Source organism: Salmo salar, chromosome 04 (genome assembly GCF_965601325.2).
Source record: "Salmo salar chromosome 04, fSalSal1, whole genome shotgun sequence".
NCBI classification, from domain to species: domain Eukaryota; kingdom Metazoa; phylum Chordata; class Actinopteri; order Salmoniformes; family Salmonidae; genus Salmo; species Salmo salar.
In genome coordinates this window covers 57,275,372-57,294,602 of record NC_138294.1, presented here as the reverse complement: position 1 = coordinate 57,294,602, position 19,231 = coordinate 57,275,372, and the positions used below count along the sequence as shown (strand labels likewise).

At 42.2% G+C, this 19,231-nt stretch overlaps 2 protein-coding genes across 4 annotated transcripts in view; one reads left to right on the top strand and one right to left on the bottom strand.

The window, feature by feature from the left end:
* rb1 (retinoblastoma 1) overlaps positions 1-18,645 on the top strand; it is a 37,826-nt gene extending 19,181 nt beyond the window's left edge. For 2 of the 3 annotated variants that reach the window (XM_014196605.3, NM_001173615.1), the window contains 10 exon segments: positions 6,674-6,789; positions 14,815-14,960; positions 15,082-15,227; positions 15,338-15,442; positions 15,611-15,724; positions 15,865-16,013; positions 16,304-16,334; positions 16,436-16,578; positions 17,473-17,519; positions 17,733-18,645. In XM_014196605.3, the coding sequence (XP_014052080.1) occupies positions 6,674-6,789; positions 14,815-14,960; positions 15,082-15,227; positions 15,338-15,442; positions 15,611-15,724; positions 15,865-16,013; positions 16,304-16,334; positions 16,436-16,578; positions 17,473-17,519; positions 17,733-17,803 (1,068 nt within the window). In that variant the 3' untranslated portion in view covers positions 17,804-18,645. 3 annotated transcript variants of the gene reach the window in all.
* Positions 3,082-5,450, bottom strand: LOC106603392 (lysophosphatidic acid receptor 6). Its single transcript, XM_014197020.3, has one exon. It carries the CDS (start codon positions 4,625-4,627, stop codon positions 3,527-3,529), a length of 1,101 nt encoding a protein of 366 aa, XP_014052495.1. The 5' UTR covers positions 4,628-5,450; the 3' UTR covers positions 3,082-3,526.
* Positions 18,646-19,231: the final 586 nt, after the last annotated feature.

The window sequence follows — 19,231 nt, the reverse complement described above, 5'->3', positions numbered from 1 at the left end:
AAATGTAATTCATTTTAGATTAAGGCTGTAATGTAACAAAATGTGGAAAAAGTGAAGGGGTCTGAATACTTTCCGAATGCCCTGTATGGAGTTTGCGTTTCACTAAGGCTCCCCCCCCCCTTACAAAGTGTTTAAGAAACCCATATCAGGGCATTCGGAAAGTATTCAGACCCCTTCACTTTTTCCACAATTTGGTAAAAAATTCTTGAACAGAACTACCCAGTTAAAACCCAATCTATACTGATCAAAAATATAATCACAACATGTAAAGTGTTATTCCCATGTTTCATGAGCTGAAATAAAATATCCCAGAAAAGCTTATTTCTCTCAAATTTTGTGCACAAATTTATTTACATCCCTGTTAGTGAGTATTTCTCCTTTGCCAAGATAATCCGTCCACCTGACAGTTGTGGCATATCAAGAAGCTGATTAAACAGCATGATCATTACACAGGTGCACCTTGTGCTGGGGAGAATAGAATGACACTCTAAAAGGTGCAGTTTTGTCACACAACGCCACAGATGTTTCAAGTTGAGGAAGAATGCAATTGGCTTGCTGATTGCAGGAATGTCCACCAGAGCTGTTGCCAGAGAATTGAATCTTAATTTCTCTACCATAAGCTGCCTCCACCGTCGTTTTAGGGAATATGGAAGTACGTCCAACCGGCCTCACAACCGCAGACTACATGAAACCACGCCAGCTCGGGACCTCCACATCCGGCTTCTTCACCTGAGGGATCGTCTAGAGACCAGCCACCCAGACAGCTGATGAAACAGAGTGTTTCTGTCTGTGATAATGCCCTTTTGTGGCGAAAAACTAATTCTGATTGGCTGGGCCTGGCTCCCCAGTGGGTGTCCCTGGCTCCCAAGTTGGTGGGCCTATGCCCTCCCAGGCCCACCCATGACTGTGCGCCTGCCTAGTCATGTGAAATCCACAGATTAGGGTCTTATTGATTGATTTCCTTATGAACTGTAAATCTAAAATTGTTGCATGTTGCGTTTTTATATCTTTGTTCAGTATATGAATAAGATGTTGATGCCCTAAAATACAGCATTGAGCTGTTTTTCTTTTCCATAATCATTGAGTGTTGAATAATTGTTGTATTCACTTTGGTTGACTTTGGTACATTTTGGCCACCTACCACTGGCATAGTTAGTCAGTTTCACAGGTTTCACATACCTCTGTTTTCTGGCTGTATAACAGAGCCCAGATGTTTCTCACATTTCCCTCATGGCTGATGCTGTCGAAGTACAGTTTTCTTCAGGTAGCAGCCCTTGGCTGTGGTAGTCTAGCTATTCTATGTTGCTCAACAGGGCCAGAATGTGTTCATTGCCTTATTCTCTTTGGTTTTCTCAAATGTACATTATTTCAATTTGTTGTTGTAAAATAGCCACCCAGCAACCCATTAGATCAGACTTAAATCTACTTTCTTACTCAGTTTGTTTTTGTTTCACCCCCTGAACTCAATGTTATGGTCTCGAAGGCGAGATTTAGTTATGGTGTGACACTCCAACTTAATTAAACAATGATTCAACACATGCATGATGAACTGTATCAACAGCAAACAAATCCTTCTTAACTCAGTTGTCATTAGCTAGCCAGACGTTCTTTGTCATGCTTGGCAATGGTGTGAGGTGGTTTCTGTGTGCACTAGCTATTTAGTTTTTCAGTTGTATGATTAATATGAGCAAGGGAGAACGTTATCGCTACGCTAGTGAGGTGGTATCATAAACCTGAAGGACTGATAACCACATGTCTTTGTAAAATGCCCTAAATATCTCACTCTGTTTATTACCCACAAATCAATATATGGCGTGCAAAGGTAAACCTGGGTAATATCATACATATTTACCACCGTCTGTTCACTTCTGGTGACTCAACAAAATAGATGAGGACTTGTTTGCTTTCATTCTTTTTTTATTGGTGTCACAATCACTGTTGGGGGGGGGGCGGCAACTAAAATGTGTTGCTCTCCAAAGTGCTATTTCATTATTTTAGTTTATACAATATTCTGTACTTAAAGTTGCAGGGAAAATACTGACCACTGCCTTGTATAAAGTCTTTCAATAGAGCCACATTTACACACCTCAGTCACTGTTTGACAAGTCACAAAGTGTGTTGTGGGTAAATGTTCACACTTTTTGTTTTGTAAATCTGTAGCACCACACTCCAGGGGCCCCCCCAGACCTGTATCATGTAGGACAATCCTGACAGCAAACATCGCTATTGATGCAATACTTAAGGGCAATTCCATGGTAACAGAGGGACATTGAGACTCATATTTTTCACTTTCAAATGTTTGTCAAACAAAAACCAACGATTGTCAAGTTAAACAAACCATACAACTCTATGCACAAGGACTACTTTTAACAATTTCCACTGAACATTTTACAAAAACACATTTACTTGAAGAACCGTGCAGATACAAAGTTTGGTAACAGAATGACGGACTGTGTGTGTGTGTGTGTGTGTGTGTGTGTGTCTCGTCATTCTGCCGATTTTATTTAAAAAAAAAATATATATATATATATATATATATATATATTAATATGAATAATAAAAACTATTTATATTAATAATAATTTGTTCATTCGACGTGGTGATCTTTTTCTGTCTGTAAAACTAATTATACGAGAAATGGCAGTGGAAATGCCTTCAAGCGCAAATGTTGATATAATAACCATATCGAAGTAAACTTGGAGTCGCTATAATATGGTGTGTGTGTGTGGTCCTCCCACTAGGACTCAGGAAACCATGCAGTTTTATTATGCTACAGATGAAATAAATGATTAACTTCAGTGTGGTGAAAGTGTACCCTGATCTTCACGCTTCTTTCCAGTAAATATCGCAGCTCTTATTCTGGTGACATGATGACTGTTGCTTGACTGCCGTTATTACAACAATATTCTCGCTCTTATCCAGAATAATCTCATATAGACAGCCTAACCGCACAGCCTAACCACACTTTCTGTGAGCTGTTGGCTGGAGCGCAACTGCCAAGACCAGAGTAGACACATTTGCTATTTAACACAACAGTTTTTGTGACCACTATCGGTAGAGTTGAAAATGCGATGGAAACACTTTGAACTTTTTAGATTTTTATTCAGTTCATGAATATTAAGAGAAATTACATTTTGTGTGCAGTATGGCAATACAGAGATATCTATCTATCCACCAGTTCGTTTGGTGGAAACGCACCACTGGTGGGAAAATGCGCATATTTTATTTGTGCAGATGTTTCGAATATTTGCATAAATCTTTCGCCAATTGAATGGAAACCTGGTTAGTGTCACTGTTACCGTGGAATTGCCCTTAACACGACAACACTCAGAGCTGAGTCAGTGGACTTAGTGGGTACCCTTAATGCAACTGCACTTGCTTCCTGTGATGCCAAGGTTCTTATAGAATCCACTCCAGACCACCGATCTCCCATCTTTTGCTTTAGATCATCTGGGTGTGTTGCACCAACAATTGAGTCATCTGAAATATTGATGCCTCATCAAAGTGGCACCTTCGGGTGGTGACGTCACACAGTGGATTCATTGTGAAATACTTTTTCTCTCAGAGTCGTCAGGTTGTTCTGCATGGTGCTCTGGCTCTTCAGCGTGTCCGTCTGAAGCCCCACTGACATCCTATTGTTGCGAACTGTCATCGACTTCCGTTTGATGGAGTTCTGGATGGTCTCAGATGTAAAGTAGTAGATGACTGGGTCGAAACAGCAGTTGGTGACCGCAATGCAGAGGGTGATAGGGTAGATGGTCCTCACCACTGACTCCACAATGCAGCCTTTCAGGAGCTTGGTGCGGACCAGGGCATAGAACACCAGGTTAACATTATAAGGGATGAAGCAGAAGCAGAAAATGAGGAGATGAACCACGATCATCCTCAGGATCTTCGTCTTGTTGAGCTGGCCGCCTCGGCTGATGGCCTGGGGCTGGCGCAGTGTTTGGAGGACCGAGACCGAGCAGAAGACGTTGAGTAACAACGGAATCAGGAATCCCACTGTCTCAATAAAGACCACCACCTTGGACAGACTGGACTGCCACTGCTTGTTGGAGAAGTTCTCGAAGCAGTAGTTGACGGAGGAATTGGAGTTTTCGTTTCTGAGCGAGGTGGTGTCCAGGAGGAAGCCCGTCGGCAGGCTGCCAGACAGCACCAACACCCACACGGCACAGCAGGCAAGCTTGGCGTTCCGTTTTGTCCGCAGCGCCTGTGATCGGAATGGGTAGACGATGGCCAGGAAGCGGTCCACGCTGATGCAGGTGAGGAAGAGGATGCTGCCGTACATGTTGGTGTAGAAGAGGGAGACAGAGAGCTGGCAGAGCACCCTGCCGAACGGCCAGTCTCTGTTGATGAAGTAGAAGATCCTGAAGGGTAGGGTGAGGACGAAGAGCAGGTCGGACACCACCAGGTTCATCATGTAGGTGGTGGTCTCGTTGCGCAGCTTCAGGGTGCAGGCAAAGATGTAGACTGCGACCATGTTGAAGAGCAACCCGACTATGAAGACCAGGCTGAATACTGAGGTGTACATGGTGTACTTGAAGCCATCACTCTTAATGCAGCTCATGTTGTTTTGGCTCAAGCCCAGAGAACTGATGCCATCAGTCTCTAGAGTGCTGTTATACATCTTTCGGGAGGAGTGGTGTAGGGTTTGGACGATGGGAGTGTTGATGAATGTCAATACAAAAATGGGAAAGTTTCTGTGGAAAGCAGCGATCACTTGTACAAGATAATTCCAAAGAATAGAGTACAAAATAAGTTTCCTTATTTTCAGGGGTACACATCCGTTGATGTTATCTATGTAATTTCCAGGTAAGCTTTAGCCTCATCCCCAAGCATAAAAGTACACCATCACTTTCATTCTTTACAATGGTTTTTAAGCATAATAAGGTGCTCTCATGCAAATACCACCGTCAACTTGCTTTTCCAGAAAGCCCAGCGTTTTAAAAAGAACAGCAAGTAACTCCGTCAATACCTGTGCTAGTATCCAAAAAGATAAGTCCTCTCAGTTAATCCATTGGCAGGAGTAAGATGTATCTAGTTAAAGTAATTGTCAGATCCCAGGTCTGTTTTTATGTCCTGTGGTCTTCTTGTGAACAGCCTTGAGGTTGTCTTTTCTGAGTCTGGAGAGTTTCTTCTCTCGCTCCAGAGTCAGTGGTGTTCCTTGCTCCAGTGAAAGAGGGGTGAGTCATGTGCCTCTCCTCGGGTCTGTGAGCTGAGAGGCTTTCTGCTGCCCCTCTGGGTCCCTCCCTCTCTCCCGGCCTCCTGCTTTGCCTCTGGCAGCCCTCTTCCAGTCTCTTCCTGCTGCAGCCCTTGGGGGCATGGTGTTCCTACTGACCCTACACTTGGAAACTGACAGCGGCTCTGCTGCAGCCTGCCTGTCCACCAGTGATGCAGCCTTAAGTTCAGTGGAGTCACTCTTCTGTTCTGAAGCTCTACCTTTAGACTGAAGCTTAACCGACTGCTTGCTTACACACTGGGAGGAGTAGGCCACCACGCCTCCGAGGCCGGCCCACATCTGACAGCTTTAGCAATGTAGGCACCTTCACCTACAGTCTTTCTCACTCACTTTCTCTCCCTCTTTCTCGTTCTCTCGGCTTGATGTTTGTTTTGAAAATGTAATCTTTAACCCTTTATATCCCCAGGCTGAAGTAACTCTAGATATGTGTTAGCTTGTTTTTTGTGCCCTTAGCATTCTGTCAGGATCTCATGAAAATATCACATATATCAAGCAATGAAATGTAAGTAGGGTATTATTTTGTCTTTATTTTGTTATATCTAAGAGCTATCCTACCCCCAAACAGAGCATGTCTTCATTTGGCTCTGCTTGGTGAAAGGAATCAGTTAAGTCATACTCTCCTGTCAGCCCCAGAGCCCAGTGTACTTTCTTGAGCTGTTTTCGAGTCAGTGGCGTCACCGAAGCAGCTGCCTCAGAACAACAGGAAGGGGAAGGTTCCATTGATGGCAAGCCTCAGCCTGCAGACTAACGAGATGAGGCAGGGGACTAGGTGCGGCTTCACTGACTCGATACAGAGCTGTGCTGTATGCTTCTTATTTGTGTGCAAGTGTGGGCGTGCATGTGAGTGTTCAATAAATGTCATACCTTTGGTCTTGACCCAAAATGCAGCTTGACAAACAGCCACAGGAAGTTTGTCTGCCTTTATGTTGCATATAGCACAGGGAACAACAAAGTGTTTGCTGTGGAGTTCCTGGTGAAGTCTTAACGTAAATAACCATGTAGGCCTGCTTTCATAAACACACCCACCCTTTTGTACAGGTATGAATATAGTTGAATTGAATATTACGTGTGTCTGATAAGATCTAATACATAGAGGCTTAGGGAGTGTCCATGTTCCAAAGGTCAAAACCAATATCACCAGTGGCATGAGGACGGGATGTTAACCCTGTAGCAACTGATGTTATAAAATGCCAATAATGTAATAGCTGCTGATAATGTAATAACTTTTGCATTTATAATGTAATACATTGCCAATAATGAAGGTATAATGTAATAACATTTAGGTACATTGTGTTGATTATGACATTATAAGCTTTAGGAACAAGTTCCATGAAATTGGTATTACTTGGTGTTGTGTTTGTGTAGTGCTTCGGTGCATGTGTGAAATGCTGTAGTGCCAGTCTAATGAATGCTGTTCCGTGTGTTTCTCCCCAGGACTCGCCACTGTTTGAGCTGCTGAAACGGACCCGTGAGGAGGGTCCAGTGGAGCAGGCAGAGCCCCCTGCCACCCTCAACCAGCCCCTACAGCACAACCACACTGCAGCTGACCTGTAAGTCCCCACCCTCATCTGACACTCATCTGACACCTTATTCACGGTCCCCATTGTGAAATATGATGATGTCTGGGGAGACTGACTGTTAATATGTAGTTTACAGAGCCTATAAAAAGTCTACACCCCAGACATTGTTGTCATGCAGGAAGGTGAACTTCTGTCCCCGTTTCAGCTTTCTTGCAGAGGGTAGCAGGTTTTCCTCAAGGACCTTTCTGTAAATTGCTCCATTCATTTTCCCTTCTATTCTGATAAGATGATGAGAAACATCCCCATAACATGATACTGCCACCATCATGCTTCACGGTAGGGATCGGGTTCTTTGGGTGATGTGTTGGGATTGCGCCAAATGTAACGCTTTGCATTTAGGACAAAAAGTTCAATTTTAGTTTCATCAGACCACACAACTTTTTGACACATGGCTACAGAAGCTCCAGTGTTGCTTTGCATAATTCAAACTGCATTCAAGGTGGGCTTTCTTGTGTAATGGCTTCCTTCTTTCCACCCTACCATACATGCCAGATTTGGTGGAGTGCTTGGGATATTATCACATGCACATTTTGACCAGTCTTGGCAATAAAAGCCTGTCTCTCTTTCAAAGTTGCCATTGGACTCTTGGTAGCCTCTCTGATCAGTCTCCTACTTGCTTGGTCATCCAGTTTTGACAGACGGCAGGGTCTTGGTGGTGCCATACACCTTCCACTTCTTAATTTAAGGCCTTTTGAAATATTTTTATACCCAACCCCTGATCTGCCTTTCCACAACTTTGTCCCGGAGTTCTTTTGAAGGCTCCGTGGTGCTCATGGGTGAGTGTTTGCTTTGATATTCACTACCCAGCATAGGGAACTGCTGGATAAAAAAGTATTTGATCCCCTGCTGATTTTGTACATTTGCCCACTGACAAAGAAAGGATCAGTCTATAATTTTAATGGTAGGTTTATTTGAACAGTGAGAGACAGAATAACAAAAATATCCAGAAAAATGCATGTCAGAAATGTTATAAAATGATTTGCATTTTAATGAGGGAAATAAGTATTTGACCCCCTCTCAATCAGAAAGATTTCTGGATCCCAGGTGTCTTATACAGGTAACGAGCTGAGATTAGGAGCACACTCTTAAAGGGAGTGCTCCTAACCGCAGCTTGTTACCTGTAAAAAAGACGCCTGTCCACAGAAGCAATCAATCAATCAGATTCCAAACGCTCCACCATGGCCAAGACCAAATAGCTCTCCAAGGATGTCAGGAACAAGATTGTAGACCTACACAAGGCTGGAATGGGCTACAAGACCATCGCCAAGCAGCTTGGTGAGAAGGTGACAACATTTGGTGCGATTATTCGCAAATGGAAGAAACGCAAAAGAACTGTCAATATCCCTCGGCCTGGGGCTCCATGCAAGATCTCACCTCGTGGAGTTGCAATGATCATGAGAACGGTGAGGAATCAGCCCAGAACTACACGGGAGGATCTTGTCAATGATCTCAAGGCAGCTGGGACCATAGTCACCAAGAAAACAATTGGTAACACACTACGCCGTGAAGGACTGAAATCCTGCAGCGCCCGCAAGGTCCCCCTGCTCAAGAATACATATACATGCCCATCTGAAGTTTGCCAATGAACATCTGAATGACTCAGAGGACAACTGGTAAAAGTGTTGTGGTCAGATGAGACCAAAATGGAGCTCTTTGACATCAACTCAACTCGCCGTGTTTGGAGGAGGAGGAATGCTGCCTATGACCCCAAGAACACCATCTCCACCGTCAAACATGGAGGTGGAAACATTATGCTTTGGGGGTGTTTTTCTGCTAAGGGGGCAGGACAACTTCACCGCATCAAAGGGACGATGGACGGGGCCATGTACCGTCAAATCTTGGGTGAGAACCTCCTTCCCTCAGCCAGGGCATTGAAAATGGGTCGTGGATGGGTATTCCAGCATGACAATGACCCAAAAAGCACGGCCAAGGCAACAAAGGAGTGGCTCACGAAGAAGCACATTAATGTCCTGGAGTGGCCTAGCCAGTCTCCAGACCTTAATCCCATAGAAAATCTGTGGAGGGAGCTGAAGGTTTGAGTTGCCAAACGTCAGCCTCAACCTTACTCGAAACCTGACTTGGAGAAGATCTGCAAAGAGGTATGGGACAAAATCCCTCCTGAGATGTGTGCAAACCTGGTGGCCAACTACAAGAAACGTCTGACCTCTGTGATTGCCAACAAGGGTTTTGCCACCAAGTACTAAGTCATGTTTTGCAGAGGGGTCAAATACTTATTTCCCTCCATTAAAATGCAAATCATTTTATAATATTTTTGACATGCGTTTTTCTGGATTTTTTTGTTGTTATTCTGTCTCTCACTGTTCAAATAAACCTACTATTAAAATTATAGACTGATCATTTCTTTGTAAGTGGGCAAACGTCCAAAATCAGCAGGGGATCAAATACTTCCCCCCCCCACTGTATGTATGTATGTATGTATGTATGTATGTATGTATAAAAAAAATCTGCGTGGAAAAGTTATTTTACTGTAAATTAAAACATATTTTCCATATATAGACACACCCTATGTGTTTTTAAATAAAATCAACTATATATGCATTGAGCTTGCCTGATGGTTTAAGCCCACTGTTTGATGAAATAAGACACAAATGACTCAAGAGGGAGCCAGAGATCAAGATAACCAGAAGAGTGAGAACTGAAGCTGTCCCAACCATTCTCTTCCCACTCCTACTGGCTTTTGTAGATTCTGCCATTACTCTCCTGAAGTTGCCGGTAATAGGCTACACAAGGAGTCGGTAAATTTTCTCATGTGGAATGCCAATTTATCTTACCATTTCTACCGAGATGTGTGCCAGTTATGGTTTTCATATGCACATTTATAATAATGTCTTTGTATCTCAATCAATTTTATTTGGTTAATCTATCTATTTCCAACTATGTACAAATAGCCTATAAAGCCAAGAAATAAAAACATTGCAGCCTGCAGGTAAAAAAAAATATCCTGATTTAAAAGAAGAAAATAATTCTATAAATCCGATTGGCTACGCATGGCCTGTCTGCAAGAAACTTGAAACATTGTATCAACTATTAACTGAGCCCTCAGTTTCCTGTGCCAGTGAGCTCGGGACCGACAGCGCTGTAGGCTATTTGCTCAAGGGATAAGAATTAATCAAGTAGGCCTATGTTATGTTTCCACTAGCTCTGAGCATTACATTGGTTATCGAAAGGAAAGATTTTCCAGAAACATTGAGGAGCTATTGTCATTCTTGGTTTCTCAAATGACTGACTCGCCTGGTTCACCAACTACTTCTCAGATAGAGTTCAGTGTGTCAAATCGGAGGGCCTGTTGTCCGGACCTCTGGCAGTCTCTATGGGTGTGCCACAGGGTTCAATTCTTGGGCCGACTCTTTTCTCTGTATACATCAATGATGTCGCTCTTGCTGCTGGTTATTCTGATCCACCTCTACGCAGACAACACCATTCTGTATACTTCTGGCCCTTCTTTGCACACTCTGTTAACTAACCTCCAAACGAGCTTCAACGCCATACAACACTCCTTCCGTGGCCTCCAACTGCTCTTAAATGCAAGTAAAACTAAATGCATGCTCTTCAACTGATCGCTGCCCGCACCTGCCCGCCCGTCCACCCGTCCAGCATCACTACTCTGGATGGTTCTGACTTAGAATATGTGGACAATTACAAATACCTGGGTGTCTGGCTAGACTGTAAACTCTCCTTACAGACTCAAATTAAGCATCTCGATTCCAAAATTAAATCTAGAATCAGCTTCCTATTTCGCAACAAAGCATCTTTCACTCATGCTGCCAAACATACCCTCGTAAAACTGACTATCCTACCGATCTTCGGCGATGTCTTTTACAAAATAACCTCCAACACTCTACTCAGCAAATTGGATGCGGTCCATCACAGTGCCATCCGTTTTGTCACCAATGCCCCATATACTACCCACCACTGTGACCTGTATGCTCTTGATGGCTGGCCCTCGCATCATATTCGTCACCAAACCCACTGGCTACAGGTTATCTACAAGTCTCTGCTAGGTAAAGCCCCGCCTTATCTCAGCTCACTGGTCACCATAGCAGCACCCACCCGTAGCACGCGCTCCAGCAGGTATATTTCACTGGTCACCCTCAAAGCCAATTCCTCATTTGGCCGCCTTTCCTTCCAGTTCTCTGCTGCCAATGACTGGAACGAATTGCAGAAATCACTGAAGCTGGAGACTCATATCTCCCTCACTAGCTTTAAGCACCAGCTGTCAGAGCAGCTCACAGATCACTGCACCTGTAAATAGCCCATCTATAAATAGCCCATCCAACTACCTCATCCCATGTTATTTTTTGTTGTTGTTGCTCTTTTGCACCCCAGTATCTCGCCTTCTGCACATCTCACTCCAGTGTTTTAATTGCTAAATTGTCAATTACTTCGCCACTACGGCCTATTTATTGCCTTACCTCCCTTATCTTACCTCATTTGCACACCCTGTATATAGATTTTTTCTATTGTGTTATTGAGTGTACGTTTGTTTATTCCATGTGTAACTCTTTGTGTCGCTTTGCTTTATCTTGTATCTTGTTCTCAACTAGCCTACCTGGTTAAATAAAGGTGAAATAAAAAAATTCTCAATGGTTGTAAAAACAGACTTTGCTTGCTGTTTGAGGTGAAGAAAACATTACTTTGAGAAGCTCCACAGCTCATTAGTGATTGTGCATTAAGCCAATCAGAAATCCCATCAGATCCCCAAATGGACACATTTATTTGCCTACATTTGTGCGCAGACCAGGTAGCCTATAGGTCTACTTCTATGCATAATCAGGTGCACGTCCTTACTCATCATTGACAGGAGCGCTCCAAACAAAATACAATGACTAAATTGACCAAACTCGTAAAAATAATGAAATAAACCAAAACTTGTTTCTCGCAGGTGTAGCATAGGTTGTGTGCTCTGCAAACGTGTCCACTCCCTCTGACAATGAGAACGCTAAAAGGAATAATATAATATATTGAATGCATTAACAGACATTACCGTAACCAAACACATTGTAGATTACGAATTAGCATTAAATCAAACGCAAACAATTCACACAATGAAGTTATGAAACAATGAATGTGCACAAATTGGTGGGAGAGAGTGCATTCTGGAGGGAGACATGCATTGTGCAGCCACACTCCCTTGGACTGTGCCATCCCCGCAGACTCTGCAATAGATTGGTCTCTGCCTCATCAATGGATTAGTTCACTGAGATGGCCGTGAATGAGATGGGTCTCTCTTGTCCCATAAAATATATTTTCGGTAATGCTCGATTAAAACAAATCTTGGTCGACCAACAGCCTATTGACCAAACAATCGACCAGTCGAATAATTGGGGTCAGCCCTAGTCCCATGGCTACGTTACGTTTTTAGGCTATTCAAACTAGAGGTCAGCCGATTTCAAGTTTTCATAACAATCGGTAATCGGCTTTTTTGGATGCGAATTATGACAGATTTACATTGCAATCCACAAGGAAACTGCGTGGCAGGCTGACCACCTGTTACGTGAGTGCAGCAAGGAGCCAAGGTAAGTTGCTAGCTAGCATTAAACTTATATAAAAAACAATAAATCTTCACATAATCACTAGTTAACTACACGTGGTTGACAACATTACTGGGTTAACTAGCTTGTCCTGCGTTGCATATAATCAATGCGGTGCCTGTTTAATTAATCATCGAATCACAGCCTACTTCGCAAAACGGGTGATGATTTAACAAAAGCACAATCGTTGCACAAATGTTCCTAACCATAAACATCAATGCCTTTCTTAAAATCAATACACAGAAGTATATATTTTTAAACCTGAATATTTAGTTAAAAGAAATTCATGTTAGCAGGCAATATTAACTAGGGAAATTGTGTCACTTCTCTTGCGTTCATTGCACGCAGAGTCGGGGTATATGCAACAGTTTGGGCAGCCTGGCTCGTTGCAAACTAATTTGCCAGAATTGTACATAATTATGACATTGAAGGTTGTGATATGTAACAGCAATATTTAGACTTAGGGATGCCACCCGTTCGATTTAAAATACGGAACGGTTCCTTATTTCACTGAAAGAATAAACGTTTTGTTTTTCAAAATTATAGTTTCCGGATTTGACCATATTAATAACCTAAGGCTCGTATTTCTGTGTGTTTTATTATAATTAAGTCTATGATTTGGTAGAGCAGTCTGACTGAGCGGTGGTAGGCAGCAGCAGGCTCGTAAGCATTCATTCAAACTTTACTGCGTTTGCCAGCAGCTCTTAGCAATGCTTGAGGCACAGCGCTGTTTATGACTTCAAGCCTATCAACTCCTGAGATTAGGCTGGCAATACTAAAGTGCCTATTAGAACATCCAATAGTCAAAGGTATATGAAATACAAATGGTATAGAGAGAAATGGTCGACGCGTCATAACTACAACCTAAAACTTCTTAACTGGGAATATTGAACCTCCAGCTTTCATATGTTCTCATGTTCTGAGCAAGGAACTTAAACGTTAGCTTTTTTACATGGCACATACTGCACTTTTACTTTCTTCTCCAACACCTTGTTTTTGCATTATTTAAACCAAATTGAGCATGTTTCATTATTTATCTGAGACTAAATAGATTTTATTTATGCATTATAATAAGTTAAAATAAGTGTTCATTCAGTATTGTTGTAATTGTCATTATTTGTAATATTATTATTTGTAATAATGACAATTACAACAATACTGAATGAACACTTTTATTTATATATTTTTTTATGTATCTATCTCGGCCAATTAATCGGTATCGGCTTTTTTTTGGTCCTCCAATAATCGGTATTGGCGTTGAAAAATCATAATCGGTATACCTCTAATTCAAACAACTTCTTGAGATGGAACTTAGATTCATTGTGAGAAAGAATGTTCCTGTGTAAGAATTTCCACAACAGCTAAGTCAATCTTAAATTAATAATTGTTTGTCAGCCCGCTGGAGAGGTTCCAACAAACTTAATGCACCATAGTGAACGTCTGTCAGAGTCTCGAACGGGGCGGTCCCGTTCCCTTATACTGCAAATAAGTCAAATTTGCATGATTTAGCTTATTCATAATTGGTTAACGTTTGCTTCATTCATGTGATTGACCAATACCTCACGAGGCTTCTCCTCTCTATGTTGAGACCTTGAAACTGATAGCTTTTGTTCTCAAAACAAGGTCTGGGCTTACTGCCAAATTGCAGATACTGATAAGTGAAGATTCATTCAATCAGTCGCTTGCATGAACACAGAAATTGGTACAGTTTGTCATTTCTCAATGTCATCATCGACGATGTATGTCAATCATCATCAATAGACGATGCTATCGTAATATTGCCCAACCCTAATTGGGTCATACACTCACAACCTTTCGTTGACCGTTGTTTTGTTACAATGTTTATGTTCCAAAGCTGGAGTAAGATCTGGTCAAGCTGTTGAGCATGGATGAGTGCCAGAGATATGAGTAGTAAATGTTGTTTTGTTTTTCAAATGGCATCCCTTTCAGGCTTGGGAAGGCACGCAAGTGTTGTAATTCTGCCCAACGGATTGATAACCACCAATTTGAGGTTAAAGAGCTGGATTGGTATGCTCTTGCACTTGAATGCTCACAAAAAGCACTGTACTCTTTCAGCCTTGTCCTCTTGTAACTGCATTTAGCAACAACATGCATCTTAACAAAGTTGTTTTGCGGAACCCTGACAAAGCATAAACTAAGTCGTTGTGGAATGTTAAGTCTGTGACTGGGTGAAGTGAACAGGGTGAAGGATAATGGGCTTGTCTGGCCACATGAACACTGACCAACTGTAACCGATATCAAAGCCCTGGGCTTTGGGAAAGACTGGTCAGAGGTTAGGTTGAAAACCTGTGAAGTTCTCTCCAGGATATTGACCATTTAACCTTTTTTTAGAACATAGTTTAATAAATAAATGTGCTTCACTGATCCATCTCACTGTTATGCTTGTACTATTGTTTTTCTAATATTGTTTTTCCCCTGGCAGGTATCTTTCCCCTGTGCGGCCTAGTAGTCGTACCCTGCCGGCCCCTGAATCTACAGCCCCACCCTCCTCTCAGCCCTCTGCCCTGGCGACCCATCAGACCCCTAGGCACCCCAAGTCCAACTCTCTCAGCCTCTTCTACAAAAAACGTAAGATTTCAATAGATGGTAGTTGGTCTACAGTCGTTGTCTGTGGGTTGTTGTTTGTGTATGACTGGTTGTCTGTCTTTGTAACCCGGTTTCTAACTCGTTCTCTGTGTTCTTCCTGTAGTGTACCGGCTGGCCTACATGAGGCTGAAGATGCTGTACACACAACTTTTGACCTCTCACCCTGAGCTGGAGCCAATAATGTGGACTCTGTTCCAGCACACACTGCAGAATGAGTATGAACTGATGAGAGACCGCCACCTGGACCAGGTACTGTGCTGTGTTCACACACGTACTCTGATGCAATTTGGACATGCGATCAAAACACTATACATGATCATGTACAACTTTGACACCTGTGGCTTTTTATCCCCAAACAGTTGATGATGTCGGCCATGTACGCCATATGCAAGGTGAAGAACGTGGACTTGCGTTTCAAGACCATCGTCACTGCTTACAAGAACATGCCCAACACCAACCAAGAGGTGAGTACACAGGGGTACGAACAATCTACTCCTGCTGTGGAGCTGTAGTGTAGACAGGAGGGACTGAAAAGGACTTGCTGCATATGGCTGTGGCATGCTTTATTAAGTCAGATGAGAGGAAGGATTACCACAGATGCAGAACATTTCATCTCCCTGTCTTTCTTGCAGACATTTAAGCACGTGTTAATCCGGGAGGGCCAGTATGACTCCATCATCGTCTTCTACAACCTGGTGTTCATGCAGAAACTGAAGACGAACATCCTGCAGTATGCCTCTCCCAGGGTGAGACAGTCAGCTTCCCCATGTGGCACTGTAACGTACTTCACATGGTTCTGATCTCTCACACGCAGGTTCAAAATGCTTGCCTACGTCATGTTCTAGTATTCTCTACTGACACACTCCCTCCGGTCTCTCTCCCCCAGCCCCCCACACTGTCTCCCATTCCACACATCCCCCGCAGCCCCTACAAGTTCCCCAACTCCCCCCTGAGAGTGCCTGGCAGCAACAACGTCTATATCTCTCCCATGAAGAGCCCAACACGCATGTCTCCAGTCATGACCCCACGTACCAGGCCAGTACCCTACCACCCATGAACCAGGCTGATTCAATGGGAGGACCTTGTTTTGTATGCGCTTAGTGATGAACCGATTTTATAGCTGAGGCACATCTCATTATCTGGATGTTTCAGTTCCAAACTGGCAAAGATATTAGCAAATGTTATGTGCATTTTTCTCCTATTTTGTTATGTCTGTAAAAATTTTGCGTTATCAATTAGTAAATGTAAAAAAATTTAAAAAAGAATTCTGTAATGATATGAATCATTATCTTTTTATTTTTCCCCCTGTGTTTTGTTCTCCACAGAATCCTGGTATCGATCGGTGAATCGTTTGGAGTAAGTGATCATTTTCATCAACATAGTGAAAAATATTATTTCCTGAAATGGGCATTGTGTCCAGTGCACTAAAATGATGTTCTGTCTTGTTTCCTCTGCAGACCTCTGATAAGTTCCAGAAGATCAATGCGATGGTGAACAGCAGTGATAGGTCCTTGAAGAGGAGTTTGGATATGAGCTCCGCCCCCAAGCCCCTGAAGAGGTTGCGCTTTGATGTAGAAGGACAGGATGAAGCTGATGAGAGGTAGGAGATACCTACCGTAAATTCCGGACTATAAGCCGCAACTTTTTTTCCCACGCTTTGAACCTCGCGGCTTAAACAATGACGCGGCTAATATATGGATTTTTCCCGCTTTCAAATATTTTTTCTCTCCAAAAAAACACATTCTGTGACGTGCTCAGTTTTTTGGCGGCATGAAGCTTTCATTAGACCAATGAAATTGCCGAACGGGTTAAGGTCAAACAACTTTTTTGTTTACTGTTTAGATTAAATCGAGCGCTCTCAAATACGGTAGTCATTTTGTCACCCTCATCATGGCAAAGACACGGAGAAATGCATATGATGCAGCTTTCAAGTTGAAGGCGATTGATCTGGCTGTTGGTAAAGGAAATAGAGCTGCTGCACGGGAGCTTGGTCTTAATGAGTCGATGATAAGACGTTGGAAACAGCAGCGTGAGGAATTGACTCGTGTTTCGTTAAAGCCTATTTATTTTTGTTTCAAGCCGTGTTTCGTTAAAGCCTATTTATTTTTGTTACAAGCTGTGTTTCGTTAAAGCCTATTTATTTTTGTTACAAGCCGTGTTTTGTTAAAGCCTATTTATTTTTGTTTCAAGCCGTGTTTCGTTAAAGCCTATTTATTTTTGTTACAAGCTGTGTTTCGTTAAAGCCTGTGTAAAGTTCATTTGTTTCAATGTACCGGTAGGCACCTGCGGCTTATAGACATGTGCGGCTTATTTATGTTCAAAATAATATATATTTTTTAATTCAGTGGGTGCGGCTTATATTCAGGTGCACTTAATAGTCCGGAAATGACGGTACCTTTTAATTTTGGTTATACTAGGCTGCAGAATGTTGTGTTCATGCAGAGGTGAGGCATGGTTGAAATAAGTTGCTGATCTCATCTTGCTCTCCTCACAGCAAACCTGCTGAAGATTCGAGACTGATACAGAAACTTGCAGAGATAGGTACGTTTGTTTCTGGCTTTACCTGAATTCTGCTTTCATCATCCTTCGTTTCATATATTATCAGTTCTATTTTTCTTTTACCATACCTCAAACATTATAATCCAATAGACTACAGCACTTGAGGTAGATAAAAGCAAAGTCTATCTTTCTGTTAACAGTCTGTTGTTCTGTATGTATGCCATGAAACTCAAGGTTGTCTCTGTTTGTTTTCAGGCTCCACTCGGACCCGCATGCAGGAACAGAAGATGAAGGATGATGCAGAATCCGAAAAGGACAAGCCTTGAATTTCACTGAAGGACTTACTGTCCAGCAGCACTGTTTGAGTGTATAGGTGCCAGAGACAACTCCTTACCCCTGACATCCTAGACCCCCAACCATCCCTTGATAAAAGGAATACATTTTTTTCTCCATTTGTTTTTTATATTTTAGTTTTGCCTGTTTTTATATTTAAGAGTAATTTTTGAGAGTAATTTGTGAATACAGAGTAGTCTTTCTCTTTTGTTTAGTGTGGATTCTTTAACGGTGTTTTGTTTTTTTTAAAGATCAAGTGAGTATTACCATGTTTTATAGAGGGACACTAGTTTTAAAGGTATGCTATAAGAAATCGTTGTTTTGACTTGGTCTTCTGGAGTTAAAGTCAGGGTGGTTGATGCAATATGATTACATATCTCTTCTATTCCATGTCTATTTTTAAGTAGGAACCTGACTTGAAATAACCTCAAGGATTCTGAACAGGCAGACCTGCGTGATGTTTTTTGACAGAAACAATCAACACACCTTACCTTCATTGACATCTGACATGTTTTCAATCTTGTGATGTGACTATATAACCTGGAACTTAATTTGCTTTCGGGAAGCATTAAAGATGTGACAGTCTTGTTATAGTATCATTAGTAACAATATCTTTTCATTAGATCAAATCCATACACTTGTATTCATATCTCCTCTTCACATTGACTGTTGAATGGCTACATAGGAATGTTTGGTTTTTGTATTAAGGACATTCTTTACAGTTCAAAGGGACTCAGTAGCACTTTATTTTACAGTACAGAAGAGACCAGGTATTTACTCAAATGTTATATTGGAAGTTATCCCGAAGAAACCAATAAATAACATTTTGGGTTAATATGAATTGTCAGTTGAGTACTTTATTATAGCAAACCCAGTAACATGTACTACCTAGGTATTTATACTGAACAAAAATATAAATGCAACATGCAACAATTTCAACGATTTTACGGAGTTATAGTTCATATAAGGAAATCAGACAATTGAAATAAATTAATTAGGCCCTAATCTATGGATTTCACATGACTGTGCAGGGGCACGGCCATAGGTGGGCCTGGGCATAGGCCCACCCACTTGGGAGCCAGGTCCACATTCTGGGGAGCCAGGCCCAGTCAATCAGAATTCGTTTTTTGCCACAAAAGGGCTTTATTACAGACAGAAATACTCCTCAGTTTCATCAGCTGTCTGGATGGCTGGTATCTCGACGATCCTGCAAGTGCAGAAGCCGGATGGAGGTCCTGGGCTGGCATTTTTACACATGGTCTGCGGTTGTGAGGCCGGTTGGACATACTGCCAAATTCTCTAAAACAGCTTATGGAAGAGAAATGAATATTAAATTCTCTGGCAACAGCGCTGGTGGACATTCCTGCAGTCAGCATGCCAATTGCAGGCTCCCTCAAAACTTGAAATGTCTGTGGCGTGTT